Here is a 19,523-nt window from a genome sequence, read left to right as displayed (position 1 = left end):
CAGTCGCTTTAAAATCGGGCCGCGACCGCATACTAATTATCTCGCGGGCAGGCCGGGGACTGGAGCGTATAAAAGATGCAGACGGTACTTCGGACTTAATTGCCGCCGGCGCGATGCGGCGCGACGCGGCGCAGAGTCCGCGCATTTGCATGCGCCTAAGTGCATTACGCGCGTATCGCGTTGCCGCGCTCGCCGTCGCCGCGTGGTCCGTTTATTTGCACAACGCTCGGATCGCTATCTGAAAACGGACGACGAGATAACGCGCGCGTTACGCGCCGGCGAAGATAACGCCCGTGTGGCGCCGCGGGATCCGGCGGGAAATCGGCAGCCAGCTCGTTTCCGCCGCGATTACTCGTTCCCCGATCCGAACGGTCTCCGAAGGTAAACCTTTGCCCTCTCTAAAAAATTGTTCCTTTTTATTTTAACGCGCGTCGAAGGGACTTTGAGATAATTCGTTGCTGAGGTCGGCCCCAACGCGGGAGCCGACCTTCTTGCGGATTGGTTTTCCACAGTTTTGCCAACGTTCTTTTCATTCACTTCATCCAAATTCGGAGAAGAATAATATGGCATTTCTGTAACAGTTATTTCTCTTATGGTTGATTAGGGTGCCGACTAATTAGAGAGAGAAAGGACAGAGAGGAGAGGGGTTGAGGGAAATGTTTTAAAATATTGAGAGGCTGTTCGTACTTGGTCTAAAGGAAGGGAGAATTTACGAGCGTCTAAAAGCCAAAGCACGGATTTCGGTAGACAGTGTCATTTGAATATTAATACGTTTGCGCAATTATATAGGATGTCCCGAAATTAGAATCGACAAACTTCGGATGCTTATGAGGGACACTAAAACGACACCAAATTTTTGTCGACAACAGCTCATGTCCGCAAATGAGCTGTTTTGGCACTAGAGTTATTTACAGCAGTTGTTTGAAATGTTAGTCATTTACACGTCTAATTTCCCTATAAATAAAATGTCGGTCGGCCAGTTTATCAGAAGAAAAAATTTCTATTTTGAGAACGAATTTCGGGTAAATAACAAAAAAAAACGCTGTGATATTGAACTCCTGAGTTAATAACAAGCAATATTAATTCCACCTGTTTGAAAATTCCCAAAAATCTTCAATTTAATAAAGCTTGTTTATTAAAATTTTTTTTATCAAAAGACAATAATAAAATCCATAAAAAATTGCCATTATCTCTGAATTGAAGTAAATGGACACCTCGAACAACTGCTGTAAATAATTTACTTTACGTGGAAAAAAATGCTGTTGAATCGATGGAATTTCCAACAGCACGCGTAATTGCAGTAAATCTTCTTGATTCAATTGCGATATCATTCAAACTAATACTTTATTTATTGAAACAATACACAACGTAGTAGCTTTAATGATATTTACCATTGAATCAAGGAGATCTGCTCCAATTGCGCTGCTGTTGGAAATTTTATTGATTCGACAGTATTTTTCTTCCATGTTGCGGCAAAGCGGCTCCTTTGCGGACATGGATAAAAATTACTTGATGTTCTTAATAAGCATCCGAAGTTTGTCGGTCTAATTTCGGGACAGCTTATATAATGTATGTGGAAAAAATTCGATTTAGTCTCACTTCACAATAGATATACTTCTTTAGAAAGGACAGAGGAGAAGGAGTAGGGGGCAATTTTGACTCAATCAAATCGTTAAGAAAACCTTTAAGGTAATTCCTAGCGCAACGGACAATTTGGGTCTTGACGTGTCCTGTCGATCAGCTAGTGGAACTCGGAACCTCGGATTTCTACAGATTTACCCCTTGCATGCGATTTCTTGACCGTCCCATTTCGAAGGCGATATAACGACTTGCGTCGATCCTCAGGGCTAATTTTCCGAGAATAAGAGATTTCCATCGTTATCTCTTACGAAGGTCTCTCGGTACCGAGGAAATGTATAAAACGGCCCGTTATCGGGAAAAAGCTGCCCAACGAATCCTGTATAAACAAAGCTTCGGAATATACATTTGGTTTTCCATAGATTTCGTTATTACGTTACCACAATTGCGGCACTAATTCTCGCGCAAATTTCCCCTACGCGCGGAAAGATACAAATTGTGTCGCATAAGTATATTATCATTCGATCTCATCTCTCTCGTGCATGGAATAACGGGTAAATTGTTGCATTTTTAGCTTAAGTAACCTTTTTATCTTCATTTTATTGTCCCCTCCCTCCCCCCCTCGCCCGGCCGTTTCCCGACACGGTCCTCTTGTCCCGGGTATAAAGGGATTACACGTACGCGTACACGTACGCGAGTAATTCGAGGTATTCGTGAGGATATGAAAAAAACACAATTACCTTTGTAATATTACCTGCGAATATCGAGCGAATCGTTTCCGCGCGCGGCGAATATTTTACACGCCGAAAGACGAGCGAGATTTTTAGGACGCGATTAATAATTGTGTCACTCGCGAATAACATTTAGACGAGTACACACGTACACGGGCAATCGCGAAATTGTTATTCGTTGTAGCGAGTGTATTTCGGCCGGCGCTATTCCCTGGACGAGAGCTGGCCGCTCGAATCCCCAAATCCCAGCCATTATATTCGAGAAATATCTTTGCATAACCGTGTTGCAGACTAGTTACTACCGAAGGCGGACGAGCGAAACAATTTCGATGCGGATTTAACGCATCGCAGCACCGCAACGCGAGCCAGTTAGAGGCACGCGGAGGAGACGCGCGTATACAAGAACAGTATAAACGCCGAGAGAGAGAGAGAGAGAGAGAGAGAGGCGCCGGAAGAGAACGAAAACTTTCGAAGGAAGTTATTCCGGCCGCGAGGGAGAGGCGGCGGCCGAGTGGCGGATAGCGATTTCGCGATCTTGAAGAACGAAAGTTACGCGATGTTCATTGCGTACCGCACTGTGGAAATACGCATAATCCATATGCACGACTACGGCCGCATTATAGCTTATCTCGGGAACAAACGAGCGACCTGGGGGCGAGCGCGGAGATGCAAGGTAGAAACGAGTGCCGCGTGTGTGGAATCTGTACAAGTATGTGTGCGCGCGTGTGTGTGTATGTGTGCACGTGATCGTGTATATGTGTAAGTGTGTGTGTGTGTGGGTGTGTGTGGTACGGCATTGCGGCTCCGATATATAGGTTTCGAGTTGCCGCTGCAACCGGAGGTGCAAACTCCTCCTTTTACTGCGGAGGACGGTGCAGCAGTCTCTCGGCCGTCTTGCACTGATTTCGCCCTTCATTACGTAAGTATACTCGGTGAACCGGTGCGTTCATGCGCGCCCGCAATATGCGAGCGCCCGCGTTGTTAACGCGCCGGATAAGATCGGCGGAGGCCGTGATAAATCGAGGATCTGATTCGAGAGGACGTGCAACATCCGTCCGTCCCGAATCGACTCCGCTTTTAACTCGCACACCTCCCGCCCAGGGAATCGCCGTCGCAGACGGCGCGCCGTGATGCGCGCACTTTGAAGCGAGATGCGAGATAAATCAATTGAACGATCAGTTCTCGATAATTTAAGCCGATAACGCATAGCGGAAGGAAGAGGAGGCGGAGAGGAGGAGGATGCGAGAACCGGCCCAGGGAAGCTCAACGCGAAACACTTTTGGAGCCAAGATTAATCGAGGTCAAGTAAAAGCCGGTGCAATAGCGTTCTAAAATAAAAGGAGGCGGAAGCAGAGGAGGAGGAAGAGGGGGAGAGAAGAGGAGCGATGAGAATAGTAAATGGAAAGGAGGAAGAAGTGGCCAGGAGGAAGGGGGGGGGAAGAAGAGAGAAGGAAAATTTCTCTGGTTGGCCGCGCTTCCGGCCGACCCGTACCACTGGAACGTTCTAATTGGCTATAATGTCGCCACGAGAGAAGGAGTTATCGCAAAGATTTAATATGCGACCATTGTCCAAGACGCTATTGTCTATCTGCATTCGCTCGAAGGATATCCGGCCGTCCGCAAGTTACTCGATTAAATGCAACTCTATTGTGGCNCCCCCCCCCCCCCGAATTGTTTTCGATTAATCGTCCGTTTCTACGATCGATAGTTCGCTCCCGGAAACAAAAATCTCACTGCGAAATCTCTACGCTAGGCGAGCAGCGTTCATCCGACCGAGCGTTTCGGATACTTCCGTATTTCTCTCTCTATCTCTCTCTCTTTCTCTTTCTTTTGGACTTGGAAGCGTATTTCTATTATCTTAGAAAATTTACAGCTACACTGACAGAAAAATATTTTCATATTTGTGACTATAATCACATAATGAAATAATTATAATTCCTCAACCCACTGTTGTAGCAGACGCTATTTTCAGATAATAAAAATACAACAATACTAATAATAATAACTTTATATACATATTGCTACTACTAAGTTTCTTATTAGAACAATAAAATATACATTTTGCGTCGGAAATTACTATTATTTTTTGACGAGGTTATTTTTTTTTCTTTTAGTGTATACAACTATTTGTCCAATAATTACATATGCATATCGCTACCACTTCTCTCATAAGAAGAACAAAAAATATAATTGATGTCGAAGATATAATTGGTATGGTAACAATATTTCTCTATCAGCGTATTGTCGGTGATTTCGTTGCGACCCGCACAATGATTTGTACAATTTTGAAACGGTTGACCAACAACCCATCGATATTTTCGTCTTAAGTGTTCACCGAGAATCGCGCTGCGTTCTCTCGCTCGTCGAGCAACGATAGCGTATTCGGCAACTAAATTCGCAAGTGGAAATGAAAACGCCACTTGAGGGAAAGTTATTACAGCGGAGGAAATCGCAGACAGACATACACATTCTCACACATATATAAGCACGGTGAGCACTTACCGGAATAAAATAAAAGTCCGTTCGGCTGTCTCGTTTTGAACTGGAGGCTTATGGATTCCTGTGTACTGAGCACCGGGTCCCCTTTGCTCAAGTCTATCGTGAGATACTCGGTCCCTCTGAAGGACGCTTCCGAGGGTGCTTTGTCTGCAACAAGAAACAGAAAAAAAGGGTCGTCCCGGTTAATGAATCGTTCAATTCGCTGCGCGACTAAATATCTCTTTCATCTTCGCGAAACCGTAATAAACGACAAGACGGTTCCGCGACTTTCTCTCGTAATTCGCGAATCGCCGTAATAAGCGCCGTGAAAACCTTTCATTTCGGACGCGACGCACCTCTCGAAGAGATTCGACGAGGGCGGATTCATCGTGGCGTTTTGTTTTCAGCGCGGCCGAACGAGCCGAAAGAGACAGTGACGCGTAGATTTAAGAATTTCAAAAACGAGCACCGTCGAATCAATTAAAAAAAATATATACTCGCAACTTGACTGAGCATATTTAAATGTATTAAATTAATACACGTTGACTGATTAAATTAAACTAATACGTTTAAATGTGTTTCATCGACACGCTTAAACGTACTGAATTAACACGCTTGAAAAATATGTTACGATTTATAGAGACGCGTAAAAAGAATGTCAGCTAAATTACACGCATATGCGCTTTCAAATAACACTCTCGGTTTTTCAGTGCGCATATATTTGATTACCGTTCTCACATTCCATTAAGATTCCTACGGTAATATGAAAGCACGTTAACGTTGAATATTAATTACAAGCTGCGCTGATTACAAGTTAAGTGTACAATTACCATATTTGCCGACAACGTAAATTAATTCGTCCGAAAGTTTCGACTCGGCTATTACCCTGCTCGCCGAGAACTGTGCGCCAGAGCGATACTAAAAAGGTACTCGCCGTCGAACGATGAAACAACAAATAGATTAGCCGTGCTCGTTCGATCGAGCGAGGAAATGCGCCTTTTTACGGATTATTCCTCCGCCCCCAACATCTGCAGCAATAATATCGATCTCGTTATCGTTGCCGTTAAAAAAGGACGAAGGCAGAGAATCCAGGCGGTATCCGTCACGACTGAGAGACAGAGATGGATAGATAGGCAGAGCACGCAGTTGAGTTTCCCGATTCGAATCCATCGCGACGTTCGGCCGCAGCCACGGCCGCGTGTCGTCCTCGGGGTCGTCGATAAAGGAACGACGGTGAGGTGGGCGCGAGATCGTACGCCGAGGAGATCGCTTTTTGTTGCGCGTCTCTGCACCGCTCCATTCGCGGATTAATTCCGATACAATGAAAGGAATAAGGAAGAATAACGAAGAATTCAATGCAAAAAATTAGGAGCAAGCAATCAAATTTCGACACATGGGTGTTTACGATAACGAGTGCAGAACGAATAAGGTCAGAATTCGAAAGAATAGTACACACTCCTATCTATAACTGTTATATTCCACGGTCGGCTTTTGCTTTGTTCTTACGGTTATCAGACAACAGGAACGGAGCGAGTGCAGATCTAATCTAATCTCACCCGCTCTGCGCTCGTTATCGTAAGCGTCCAGGGTCAATCCTGCTTCAATCTACAATAAAGTAATAAGAAACTACAATTAGAGGAATACTCCGTCGAAAAAATTCTCATTCCTTATAACTCGTGTGCTTACAAAGCTTGGTAGTTAGCTGAAAGTTAACCTTCAAAATATCTGATAATCGTCAACGTATAAGTGAAAGTCAGTTTAAATCGATCGATAATTATTAAAAAACCTTGAAATTGTCAAGGATGACAAGCAAAGATTCATCGGAAAACAGTAAAAATAGCGATCTCGTTTCTTATTCCTTTCATTCTCAGCCATTACATTCCTCTAAAGTCACAGCCGACTCGCACTCTGTATCGCCACGACGCTGTACGATATAGGCAACGTCCGCTGGCGCGCGCGGCAGTGGGATGAATGGGCCTTGGATGAGGGCAGCGACGGCTTCCTGACCTGCGACAACGCGGAAGTTAACAAACGCCGCATTCCATCACGTAGCGCGCGTACACAGCTCGGAACGCGCGGACCTGCCCCCACTCACGCGTCGCGTCAGATTCCGCGCGGTCATTCGCACGATGACGTTGTGCGCCACGTGACAGATGTCGCCACTGCGCCGCCCGGCCGCGCCGAAGCGATCGAGCGTGCCGTTCGATTCTCTGGTCGATACCTCCGCTTCTCGGAGTCGAAGCGACGCGAAGTAAACGCTGCCGGGAAGCTGACATTCTCGCGCTTCCGGCGAACGTCGAATGTGGTCGGTATTCTTTCAGAACAAGGATTATTTTGTAATATTTCATCGTCGTGACGATTAATGTCGATCGTCGATCTTTCGGTCATGTTTGCGTTTCAAGTGTCGATTAAACGATCGATAAGAGCATTTATTTCACTGAGACACGCTTCTCGCCGAGCGAGAATTATATCGCTCAAACGATTTCGTGTTATTGCGTGTAGCGTAGCCGGGTCTTCCTCTCGCGGATCGACCGGACGATTTGCGACGGTAATGAACATTTCAATCGGTGCATTCGAGCCAGCGGTGTGATTTGGCGACTCGCCAGCACCATTAAGCGCCGTCTTACGCGCGACCGCGTGACTCCGCGTTTACCTTTGTTTCACGGCGCGGTAACAATGGAAGATGGAAAATAACGGTGAGGATCGAGAGAGAGAGAGAGGAGGACAGAGGTGCAAACGTTAGACCGAAAGACCTTTCTCGAACGGAATCTCAAGATCCGATTAAGTGTCCCCGTTCCTCTCGAGAGTCGGATAAAGAGCGCCGGAGACTTGTTTGCCGCGGACGATGACGAGCTCGAAATGAGCGGATCTTGACGCTTAACGAGTGCGAGATAGAGGACGGCGAGAAAATTGCAAGCGCGAGGAAGGGACGAATCCCGAGGAAAGAGTGCGTCGAGTCCCCGGAGAGCCGCGAGAAGGAGGCAGGCTCTGAAACGATTTAGTTGGATTTGATTTTCGCTCGGGCGATAGGCAAGCTTGAGAGAGGTGACACGTTACTCGTAACGTCGTTACCGCAAGTGACGTTCTCTTCAGTAACGGCTTGGTAACGGCGTTATTTCTCTTTTCATCAGTAGAGTAAGGATAACGCTGTTACATTTCGCGAGTAAGGCTAACACGGTTGCTTTCACATTATATTAACACTGTAAAGTATTTCGTGTTGAATTCAACACATTCCACATGTTCCGAACGGTCCGCACGAACTTCCACGTTCGATTTAATACAAGGCAAATATGTCGTAAGGTAACATAAATGTCGCGTGAAAAATTCAAACAAGGATTAATATCCGTGATATGTTAACCGATACTGAATGAAACGCGTGATTTTAACACTCACACATATCGGGTATCGACTCAACGTAAAATATTGCGCCGTAAATATTGAAATAATCTAAGCACAATACGGTTGAATCAGCGCACGTGGTACGCGAGAAATTTACCGCGAAAATTTTACAATGCGCTTTTCACTGCGGTTTTACTTTATTCGGGGTAGCGTGTCGTAAAAAGGGGAGCTTGTTGAGGAAAGTAACGGCGGAAATCGTAACGACTTGTTGTTTCTTGAACTGCGATAACGGTGGCAAATTTATTTCGCAACACGGGTGACGGTAACGAGTCACTTTGATCAATAACGATTGACGAGTTCCTCGTAAAAAGTGAAACTTTGCCGGCGGTAGCGATAGGTACACACTCGGAGCGCACGTAGCGACGTTATCCCTCATCGAGCGACCCGCCAAGACACATTTCTTCGGAGCCTCCCTTGTAGGGACACACAGCGTGCTGTTCGGTCTGCTGTCGTGCTTACTTGGTCATTGTCTTCCGCGGGTGTATAGTCGTAGTTTAGCGGTAAGATTTATGGTAAGAGGGGTGCGCCGCGAGGGAGCGAGCGAGCGCGCGCGATTGATCGCGGGAGTGCGCCAGGTGCAGAATTACGCGGCACCCATTGCTGACTTCCTAATGAATGGCTGGCGATTAATACGGATTAGCGAAGGCGCGTATATCGGCCCGGACGCTGGGCCGCGCACTTAGCCGCGATTTATGCGCGACTTTGTCAACGGTATTCTTCGACGCGCGATAAAAGATGCAAGGAGAGAGAGAGAGAGAGAGAGAGAGGAGGGGCGGTCGAGAAAGAAGGCGCACGCGAAGAACTCGATAGTGTCTCTCGAAGTTAACCCGGGAGACACTCCGGTCGGAATCTCGCGCGAGTCGGTGCCCTGTGAAATGCATAGGGTGGCCCGCCTATAGTCGCGATTCCACGTTCGAAAAGTGTTTCTGACTACGTTGAATAAAAAATAGAGGGGAGAGGTCGTCGGGGAATTTTCTCGCATAAACTGCGTGCAAATATCCGACGATCCGGCGTACGGGAATTGCAATTGCGAAATTTCATCCGATTTAGCAAGTTTGATTTTTTCTGAAATCGACGAAACTGAAAGATCCCGAACGGTCGGTTTGCTAAACGCAAACCTGGAATTAAACACGGAGGAGAATAATTCCGCTGTTGCAGAGGAAACGCATCGTTTGTTACCGCGTGTTTCGTTGCGACGGTGATAAAATTTCGTTTGCGTGGAACCAAATTAGTGAAATATGTGTAATTAGAACAGAAACAGTTTTGTCGCCAGGATAGAAACGTTTTGCTGGCAGATTTTGCTGGGAAAGCGTGAAATTCGTTGCCCGCCGGCGAATTAATTTTCTCCGTCAACTCTTTCAACTTGATTTTAGCTTCGATTAGTGTATTTTTATAGAGAACATCATTGTGTGTGTATGTGTGTGTGCGCGCGCGTAGCGAAATGATAATTATAGTCAGGAAAACCGTTTTCTCGTTGTAAGCGCTACTGCAGCGTTAATAATAACGACCTTACGTGTATATTGCCACTACAGCGAACAATGAAGGAAATACGGCCGGGGAACGGAAATGACTGCAATTTTAATGAGACTCTCCATTTTTTCCCTCCGGTGTATCGGCAATGTGAATTTCAACGGGGAGCATCCCCCGACGGCTATTCGAGCGCGCATCTGCGCGTCGATCCGGCCTCGATTACACGGAATAACCGTAAAATTCACAAGCGGCTACCCGGGACGCGGGGATCCACCGGCGAATTACAGGAGTCAGCAAAGAAGTCTCGTAATAATCTTCCGCGTGTTTTCAACGCGGATTTGCACGCGGCCGCGGATACAGCTGCTCGTCGCCAGCGGCTCGACGGAGAAATTGGATTTTTATCGCGGGCTAGGTCGAGGGATCACCGGGCGCGGCTTGTTCTCAAAGTCGCCGGGAACGACGTCGTCGACGGGAAAGAGGAAGAAAGAGGCAGAAAGATTGGGGGAGAAGGAAAAACAGAGAGAGGGAGGCAGACGATGTTCCGTCGAGCCGGAGCGAAGTAGCGTCGGCCATGAGCGCGAGGTAATTACCATAAAACGTGGCATTCCGCGCTCGCGCGCGCGCGCACACACACACATGCATGCGTTCACGCACATTCACGTACATTCACAAATCACACACACACAGAGCGTCGCTCTGCCTAGATAATTACACGATATCCAGCAGATTGGTGTACCGGGGTTGGTTTTGCTCCATTGGGGATCATTTGGCACTTCGTGGCGTCTCAACCGAATCGATCGGACGATTTCGCGGTGCTCGCGCGTATAACGTAAGTGCCGGATAATTAACAAGAGCCGCGCGCGCTCGCGCGTAGTAATTAACGGGCGCTCGTGCTAAGTGAAGTGTTCGCAGCGTCGTCCTCGCGAGAATCAAAGTCGCGCCGGTTAAAGAGCAACTCGAGGAAAAGGGAAAAAAGGATCGAATCCTCGGGAAAGAGCGAAACTCGCGAGAGGATAAAGAGAGGAACCCCGTGCGTGAGATGCGCCTCCGGACGATTTTGCGGCCTGTCACGTCGGGTATATGCGTATACCGACGACTCGCGCGATTAATCTCGCTTGTCAGCGAAAAACACGCTATATATTCACGACGTCTAATGTCTTACGTCGTTGGGTAGAAACCCGAGGATATCCGGGGAAGAGGACGAAAGGGTCTTCCCCCTGTGCCCGCGATAGCGCCGACGGAGGGAAATAACACCGGGGAAGAAGCCCGATATCGGGCCGATGTAGCGCGCGGTATATCGACGTTACGTAAAGATCGCAACGTCGTCGTCGTCGTCGAAACATCGGTTCCCGAAGATCCCGCGTTTCTCGGATTCCCGCGTTCTCCGCGGCTTGCCCTCAATGCGGAAGCGCATCAGATCGGATTAATTGCGTCATCACGGCGAGATATCGTAATTATCACGCTGAAATATCGCGATTATTGTTTCAAACGTTATCACCAAGGTACTAATTAACTCGACGTAACGTTGCTCTTGGAGCAAAGTTTGTTTTTCTTCGTGCAACCTACCTCGTCTTACGTCTTTCGCGCGAGACACTAATTAATCTATTTACAATGCCGTGAATAATTCGCGCGCCCCTTTGCCCGTGTTCCATGCGACACCGCTTAAATGACAATTAACAATTCGAAACTCGCCTTCTCGTGGTGTGAATTAAGTTATATCTCGAAATTTTCGTCAAACCTATTAAACGATGTAATGTGGTGCACAGAGCTGGAGGGAACCAGAGAGAGAAAGAGAGAGAGAGAGAGAGAGAAGATTTAAAATTACATCACGTATCGAAATAGCGAAGAGAGAGAAATGTTATATTACCTTAACACAATAACTGACCACTTTCTAAAAGCCAAGTCCGTTCTGTTTCCTCGCAAAGCAGCGGCGGAGCTCGTTTATTTGGCTTAAATTTCCGGAAATTCGTTAGCCGGAGCAGAATAAACCGTATTGATGCTTAAGCTTAAGACACTGGATGCGGAAGTATATATACGGTTTAATAAATCTCGACGGCCCGGGTGAGCGCGCACGCGGATAAAACCTAAGGACGTCGTCCGATTTATTTAGTCCCTGCACTTCCGAATCCCTCGACGTCGTATTCTCCATGCATTTAAAGGATTACCGGGCTAATCCGCGCAAACGATTCGCACATTTTTGCAGCGCGAAAGGCACCGTCGTCGGTGAGAGAGCGTTCCGCGATACGTCTCGCCTAGCCGTAACTTCGAACGTGACGATAATGTTATTAAAGGTGGTTTGCGAACGATTGACCATAAAAGATAAAAGATAAAACTATATGATACATGATATGATATATACACGATACAAAAGTTAATCGAACTGACAATGTGTACCAGAAATTTCAATAATCTCTTCATCGTATCGTTTCCGAGATATTTAATTACAAACTCGTATGCAAACACATGTAGAAAGTATAAAATCTTTCGTAATATTAAAGACTAATATACAGATATTTTAGATAAATTTCAGAATTATTGACCGTTTCGGTCTGAAAATATATACAGCGGTGGAAAGTTTATAATTTATAATAATATTCGAGATATATATATATATATATTGCATATATTTAAACATTTACATATCTAATTTAATCATTGTTATTTACTTTATTATTATATCCATTTTATTTATTTTACTATTTATGTATCTCTTTCCATTATCTGTGCATCTCTGTTAGGTCAACTAATGCATAAATATAGCATTAATAATACAAGAGGTGCATTAATAATACAAATACAAAATGATATTTTTCGTAATTGTAATATTGTGTGTAACATATTTACCTTAGCTTCGTTTTAATCAATTAACATTTATTATTTATATAGTGAAGTAAATAATAGAAACGTGATTTTGTTTGAATAAATAGTAAATTTACGGGAGGCCCCCTCGACGCGCCATTGAAAATACGACATAGTGAGCGAACCTCCTTAACAACATCGGTACGTAAAATTTCATAATAAATCAGCTCTGCTTTTGCCTTCTCTCCGATTCCCCAATGCTGATAGTCGAACAGATAATTCTTTCTTGCCGATTTAATTACGGCCGAAGAGCGCCTGTGTGCTCCGTCCTCGCAAGTCACGTTGAAATCTAGCCCGCGCCGTAAACATAACACCGTAAAGCCTGACCCTCTTTGTTCACGACTGCGGAGAATATTGTAGCCCGCGGGAAAATACCTTAAAACAATAAAGCTCTTTATCTGTGCATCGTTGTTGAAAACAAAGTTCGCGGTATTAAAGGCAGGACCATACACAAGTAGCGTAGCCGGTTCTTTTGAACGATCTGCCGGACGTTCCGGCAGCACGTCAAGAAGATTGCACAGGACGTTGTGTGTTAATACAAATACAGGTTACGCACACGTTTTCACGATATTTTCGTTATGGACGAGTTCCTACGAATTGGCCACGGAAACACACACAGCGAAAGGACCTAATTTCGCTCTCTCTCTCTCTCTTATCGCTCGATGTTCGCCCGTCTTCTCAGAATTTCGCGCGAGCAAAGCGCGAGACGCGATATAACACCGTATCCGCGTTATTACGCGGGGACGGTCGCGACCGGCTTTTGGCGGTTCGCAATTACGAAACTTCATCCGGCCTGACAGAAAAAGCGCTACTTGAAATTCATGGGCGAGCAGTCGGCCGCCCGGTGTCTTTCGTAGTCGAAGCGTCAAAGAGCCGTGGCGAGAGGGACGATCTCGCGGCGAGACATTTTCCGCCGGCATCCACCTCATGAACCGGCTCAAGCTATCGTATTAGCATGTATATTGCGTCACGTCGGCGCGCGACACATGACGACATCGCTCACCCCGGGAACTACCAAGGCGGTGTGTACGAGCCGCCGTTTTACTATCGCACGCTCCGCTGCGGCCGGCGCGTCGAGGGTCTTAATGGCCACCGGCCATCCTCCCGGGCTCGGAACCGGACCCGTTTGAGAAAGGGATACGAGCGGATCGCCGTATCCTAGCCGCTAAAACTTCGCGGTGACGTACGCGGAGCGAGCGCCAGCGAGAAACGCGAAAATCGCACTACGTGCGGTAACGCGGAGTTACCTCGAATACCGTTTCCCGCGTCAGCTGCGCGAAGTTGAGGCCCTTCGCTACGGAGGGAATTCGATTCTAACCGTTACCGTTCGTCCGATCGTTGCTCCGTCCGTTCGCTCGTTCGCTCGTTCCTTCGTCGGTTCCTCCGGCGGTCGTTCGGACGTCGCGAGCGAACGGACCAGCGAGCGATAATTAGAGATGTCAATTACCCGGCATTACCCCGGTGTGACCCGAGCGACCGGAATCTTCCGGGTTACCCGAGTATTTCGCAAAATACCCGGATATTTGCATGGGAAAAAGAAAGAACTGGCTCCCACAGGTGAAAATTAGCTGTCCATATAATACAACTGAAATTCAGTTAACTCAGCTCATTCTTTTTGTCCCTGTACCTAGTTTTTAGCTCCCGCAGCTAAAAACTAAGTCTGGTAACTAAATTTCAGTTGTATTATACGGACAGCTAATTCCTTCCCTCTGTACTCGAACATCCAGACATTGATTCTTAATATTCTTTCTTCACATTTCTTACTCATATTGTTCCACACGCATAAACGTATAAAGGTAAAGTCAACGAAGAGTAGAAGTATATTTTACGAAATACTTAGTCTTTATACATCAAGACGTTTCAAGATAAATAGTAGAATATTTAGCAAAGTTTCCGTTCTCGTTCACCTACCTTAATTCTTTTACACTCAAAATCGACAAAAGAGAAAATATATAAAGTAAACGGTAGCAACATATATGTAAGGAAGATATATGTGATTTTTGTACAATCCCTTTTTATTTTGCGTTATTCCGTTATTCGGGTGCTAAAATACCCAGGTATACCGACAGAATTAATGTGGTAATAAATAGTCAAAGCCTGCCTCGACAGAACTGCCACACACGCGACGCGTCATAATAGTGAAGCCGATTAAAGGTACCAGCAAGAACACCGCACCGGAACAAGGTGCGAGAACAAGTTATTAGATGAAGACGCGGGGAAAGGGCGACGAAACACACCAATTCCACGCATGAGCGCATGACGTTGCGCGGCATTCGCAGACGGAACACGATGTTGGAAATTACCAGTCGTACTCGGGCTTGCGAACACCGGACGATTTTGCGCCCGGGTACGAGCGGGTTGCTGCCGGGTATATCGAGTCCTGCGACTGGCGTAACTCCGGAGAGGGGGAGAGGCAGGCTCGTGCCACCCCTTCCCGATGCATTCGTCGTGACCACCGGCAGAATGGACGGGACTCGCTCGCATAACAGACGTGACGGTAACTACGCGCGGCCGAGGACTTTCGAGGCTCGATCCCGCGGGAATGCAGCCGAATCGAGCCACCCTGCGCACACTCGCCCTCTCGATCTGTCTCTCTCTCTCTCTCTCTCTATCTTACCTTCCCGCCATCGGGAAAACTCAGGGGCAACGTGACGCGAATGAGAGCCGCGCCTAGTAAGATTCATTGATCCTCTTCTCGATCGATCGGACGTTCCGTCTACCCGGAAGATCTCGTCGAGACGATTTTTTTTAACCCTTTTGCCGCTACACACCATTACAGCGGCTTCCGCTAAATCGTTTAACGATTTTTCATTTTCGTTGACACGTTCGCTAGCAACGTCACACACGTGTGACAGTGATAAATTTTCTTACGTCGTAAACAAAGTCCGTCTTATATGGAGTTCACCATTCTTGGATCATAAGAAAAGAATGCAGTCACTCACAAAAGGGTTGAAAGACTTTTTTTCGATAAGCTTAGCAACGTACCTCGTAGCCAATAAAAAAATGTTTCTCCTGAAAATTACTGAAAACCAAATTTTCCTGTTGGACACGGGATGCGTTTCGAAATTTATAAAAAAATGTGTTGCAACGTTTTTTGTAACTGACCATACACAATCACACACAGACGACCATACACAGTTGAATATGTTGAAAAACAGCGCAAATATGTCAAAAATTAACAGAAAATTAATACGTTAATCGACACTGAAGTATAAAATGTGTTATTTTCACATTTATACATGTGGAATATTTAATACTTACACATGTCGACAGAACACAAAATGAAATCACATAAACATATGTTAAATTAACACAGGAATATGTTAAAAGTTTAACACAAAAATTTTAACAAGATTCGATTTTAACACAAGTGCAAAATTTTTTTGATTGTGTAAAAGTACATTATATTTCCACCTCAAAAAGTACTCTTAAAAAAGTACGGTTGGTAACCATAGTTCTATATTAATTACGTGAAAAAAATATAAGGTGGCCTTTGGTTTCCTAAATGAAGCCTGATGGCGAACCTGTTAGACAATGGACGTAAAGCCATAATAGCGGTTCTCTTTTATGGCTTGCATTGAAGAGCCGGCCGAGCCATAGCTTGTCGTTGTTAAATAGCAGTTTGTTCGCCGCTTTTTGACGTCGTAAATACAAATTTTGATCGCGCTGCCACCGCCCACTGCAAGCGTTAAGCCGCAAAGTTGTGCGCACGGGAGCAGAGTTTTACGTCCGGCCGAGTCGTAGCGAAAGGATTAAGCTGATCGAAGGACGGTCGGGAAAAACCTCGATTCTTTTTCATGCATTCGTTCGCGTGTAAGGGGAGCGAAGGTAATTTCTACTTTCGGACGAATCCCTCGTCCGCAGCTAAAACCCGGAAAATTTGTACCACGCGCGACTCACGGCGATCCGCATTACCTGCTGCTCCAGAATTGCCACTAGCGACGGGTACTAATATTGACCGAATATTGATTATACACACACACAACAGTCAATAAAGGACAAATCATGTAAACGCGAATTTAGTCAGCTGGGTAAATACCGAGGCGCACGCTCGGCGATATCCTTCGAGAGTTAACGAACGATCGAGAGAGCTAACATGCGCCCTCGTTCCCTGCTCTTCCATTTTCGTCCTTTTATTTTGAATTTTTTCTAAATACCCGGCCGAGAAGAGAGGTCGACGGTGGAGGATTAGCGCTCGACCGTCGCAGCATCGACCGTCGCAGTTTCACCCTTGATTAAATCGTAAATACGTCCTTTACAGGTCGCCGTAAAGCATCGAGGCACCGCGTCATGGCCGTACGCGGATTTCATTCTGTATCAATAACCGTAATTCACGCGTCTCTCGTCGATGTGTATCGATCGTATCTTTCATGCCCCAATAAAGTACAAGTCCCGTCGTGACTTATCGCCTTCCGCAGTCTGCTCGATACGCCGGAAACACCGCGTATACACGCTTTCTCAGGGAGAGAAAGAGCGACGCGCCGGCGATAGTAAAGGGTATAAGCAGCCAATAAACGTAAATAAGCCCCACGGTGCTTCACGAAGCGCCGAGTGGCCGGCCATTTTCGCGTCAAGAAGTTCTCTCCCCGGCTCCCTTTCTATCGAGGGAGCGAGGGAATCGATAAATCCGGACGACGTAAAATTGGCGTAAGCACCGCGGCTGTTCGCGCGATTTCGTCGCGTCGCGTCGTGTCGCGATCGAGGGCCGTTCATCGAGAAATGCCGCCACCGGTCGCGTGATGGAATATTAAAAAAGTTTCCGTGCGCGAGCGAACGAGAGGCGGAAGCGTTAGGCTGATTTATATCGCGAACGTGTGGAACTCCTGCGACAGGGATCTATCTTCTCGAGCGGCTCGTAATCTGCGCGCACCGGCACTTGCCGGCGAGCCATTTAACCCTTTTGAGACTTACCCTCGTGATTTCATCCCAACTTTTTCTCGTAAAATGAAAATCGAAGAGGCGGAGTTTAAGCGCAGGAGTGTGAACTTTATAATAGTTGGAAATTGATATTTTCAAGGAGACATGAAATCCGTAAAGAGTATTCGAGTTTATTCTTCACCTCGGACACGTCCGACAAAAAAGAGGGCGTCACTTGATTTGAAAGAGTATAATTTCTTCATTAGCGCGAGAGGTCGAAGGAATGTAGCGAAAGACTTTTCACTACAGCCCGGGGTTCCATACAAAGAAAAAAAATAGTCTGAAATCAATGATAGATATGCTCATATATAAACAAGAATATTACAATATTCTTAGAAGATTTTTGGGCTTGAATTAGGTACAAGTAATACTTGCATCAATACAAATTCAATCAAGTCAAGACTAAAATTACTTTATTACTTTCCTTTCATTTCAATTATTAGTAATAATTCTTAAGACGTCAATGATTTTGCCTGAAATAATTATGTTTAATTTATTTAAATTATATTTGAAAAACGTGCTCATGCTGATGAGACTGTGCAGGTATTCTCAATAGATATTCTGCGGACCGGTGAATCGCCGATGATGATTATGTAATTAATATCGCAATTGACGTTTTAATAATGCAATGTGCCAAGTGAAAGAATGCGACGTATTTGACGAAAAATAAATTATTTTTCCCGGCGCGCAATATTAAATACTGATTTTTGTTCTCCCACTTTGCTCTCTCGGCATTCTTTTCTGCGCATTGTAAACGTAAATATTTCATTATGGATGATACCGGGGGTGCTGTAGCTCCGAGCATTTCGCCTCGTTAAATTACTTTCAAGTTTAAACGCGCGTTACGAAGTCGAAACATTACACGGCGCGATATCTGCAACTGCGTTGCCTATGCGGCAGCATTGCGGCGACCTATTTAATAAATTCCTGCCAGCGCGATAAAAGCGGCATTAACGCTGTCGTTCGATCTCATCCTCGACGACGTTGTCGTCGTCCATACGGGATTAGCCGAGTAATCTCTCGAAGAGCCTCGAGGAGTAACGAGATCCCGCGGGAAACGACACGGACTTTTTCTCATCTCGGGAGTAGTGCATCCTGCGATGCCACCTCGTAGAAATTCGATGTTCTCTTTTTTGCGCGCGAGATAGATAGATAGATAGAGAGAGAAAGAGAGAGAGAGAGAGAGAGAGAGAGAGAGAGAGAGGGAGGGGGGGAGGGGAAAAACGTTTCTACTTCCAAAGAGCAAAGCGTTGGAATAAAGCGACGCTCGTTTTCGGAACGTAAGTGCACGTAAGTGAGAGAGAAGGAGGAAGAGAGAGAGTGAGGGGTTAAAATTCCGCGCGATATTTTGACGAAACATCGAAAGAAGTTCTCGCTCGCGAGAGAGGGAATAGCAAGCATCTGTAACATTTTGATATCGACACTCATAAATTACCACAAAAATTTCAATGGACCGTTCGTGAAATGTGTTCAATTCAACACAAAAATTGTTATCGTGTCTTATGGAAAAAATTTCGCCTACTGTCGACAGATTACGAGAGATCGTTTAGAAGGTATCTAAAGAGAGACGAACATCTTTATGCAATAAGTGTCGATAACTATCACCACTTTGAATGTCATCGAAAAACGAGAGCAGGAAAAAGTTGTATCTAACGGAAATTTCGTTGATACCAACGATCATCGGTTCAAACATCTGTAAATGTAAACTTTTTTCATCCTCGTCTAGTCGTGAATAAAATAATTTTCTTTTCGAAAATAGTCGGGATGATAATAGTTATTACCTCACTCTCCATCCGTGAAATCCATCTTTATATAACCTCTATAATCTTACACAATTACATAGACTGTTATTATCGACAGGTATTTCTTTACGAGGTGGACAACCGCGGAATAAAATCACACGTAAATTCACACAGAGGCAATGTATCAACCATCAGCTATGTATCGTGATACCACGGGGTCGCATTACATTACGTTGCAAAGTACAATTTATTTCACCTGAAAAATCGCCCGTACGGCCAATAGAGGGCCAATGAAGCGAAACACGCACAATGAAAGACGCACGCGTCTCGAATTACATTTGTTTGCCGC

General features: G+C 45.7%; 1 protein-coding gene across 5 annotated transcripts in view; it reads right to left on the bottom strand.

Moving 5' to 3' along the window:
- The window catches only part of LOC106743733 (neurexin-1), a 305,519-nt gene that overhangs the window by 162,247 nt on the left and 123,749 nt on the right, over positions 1-19,523 (bottom strand). For all 5 annotated transcript variants that reach the window (XM_014617872.1, XM_014617873.1, XM_014617874.1 and 2 more), the window contains exon 4: positions 4,812-4,955. In XM_014617872.1, the coding sequence (XP_014473358.1) occupies positions 4,812-4,955 (144 nt within the window). The remainder of the gene's footprint in view (positions 1-4,811; positions 4,956-19,523) is intronic.

The sequence above is a fragment of the Dinoponera quadriceps genome, unplaced genomic scaffold (assembly GCF_001313825.1).
Source record: "Dinoponera quadriceps isolate SergipeBrazil2010 unplaced genomic scaffold, ASM131382v1 scaffold690, whole genome shotgun sequence".
NCBI classification, from domain to species: Eukaryota; Metazoa; Arthropoda; class Insecta; order Hymenoptera; family Formicidae; genus Dinoponera; species Dinoponera quadriceps.
This window is presented reverse-complemented; position numbering and strand designations above follow the sequence as displayed.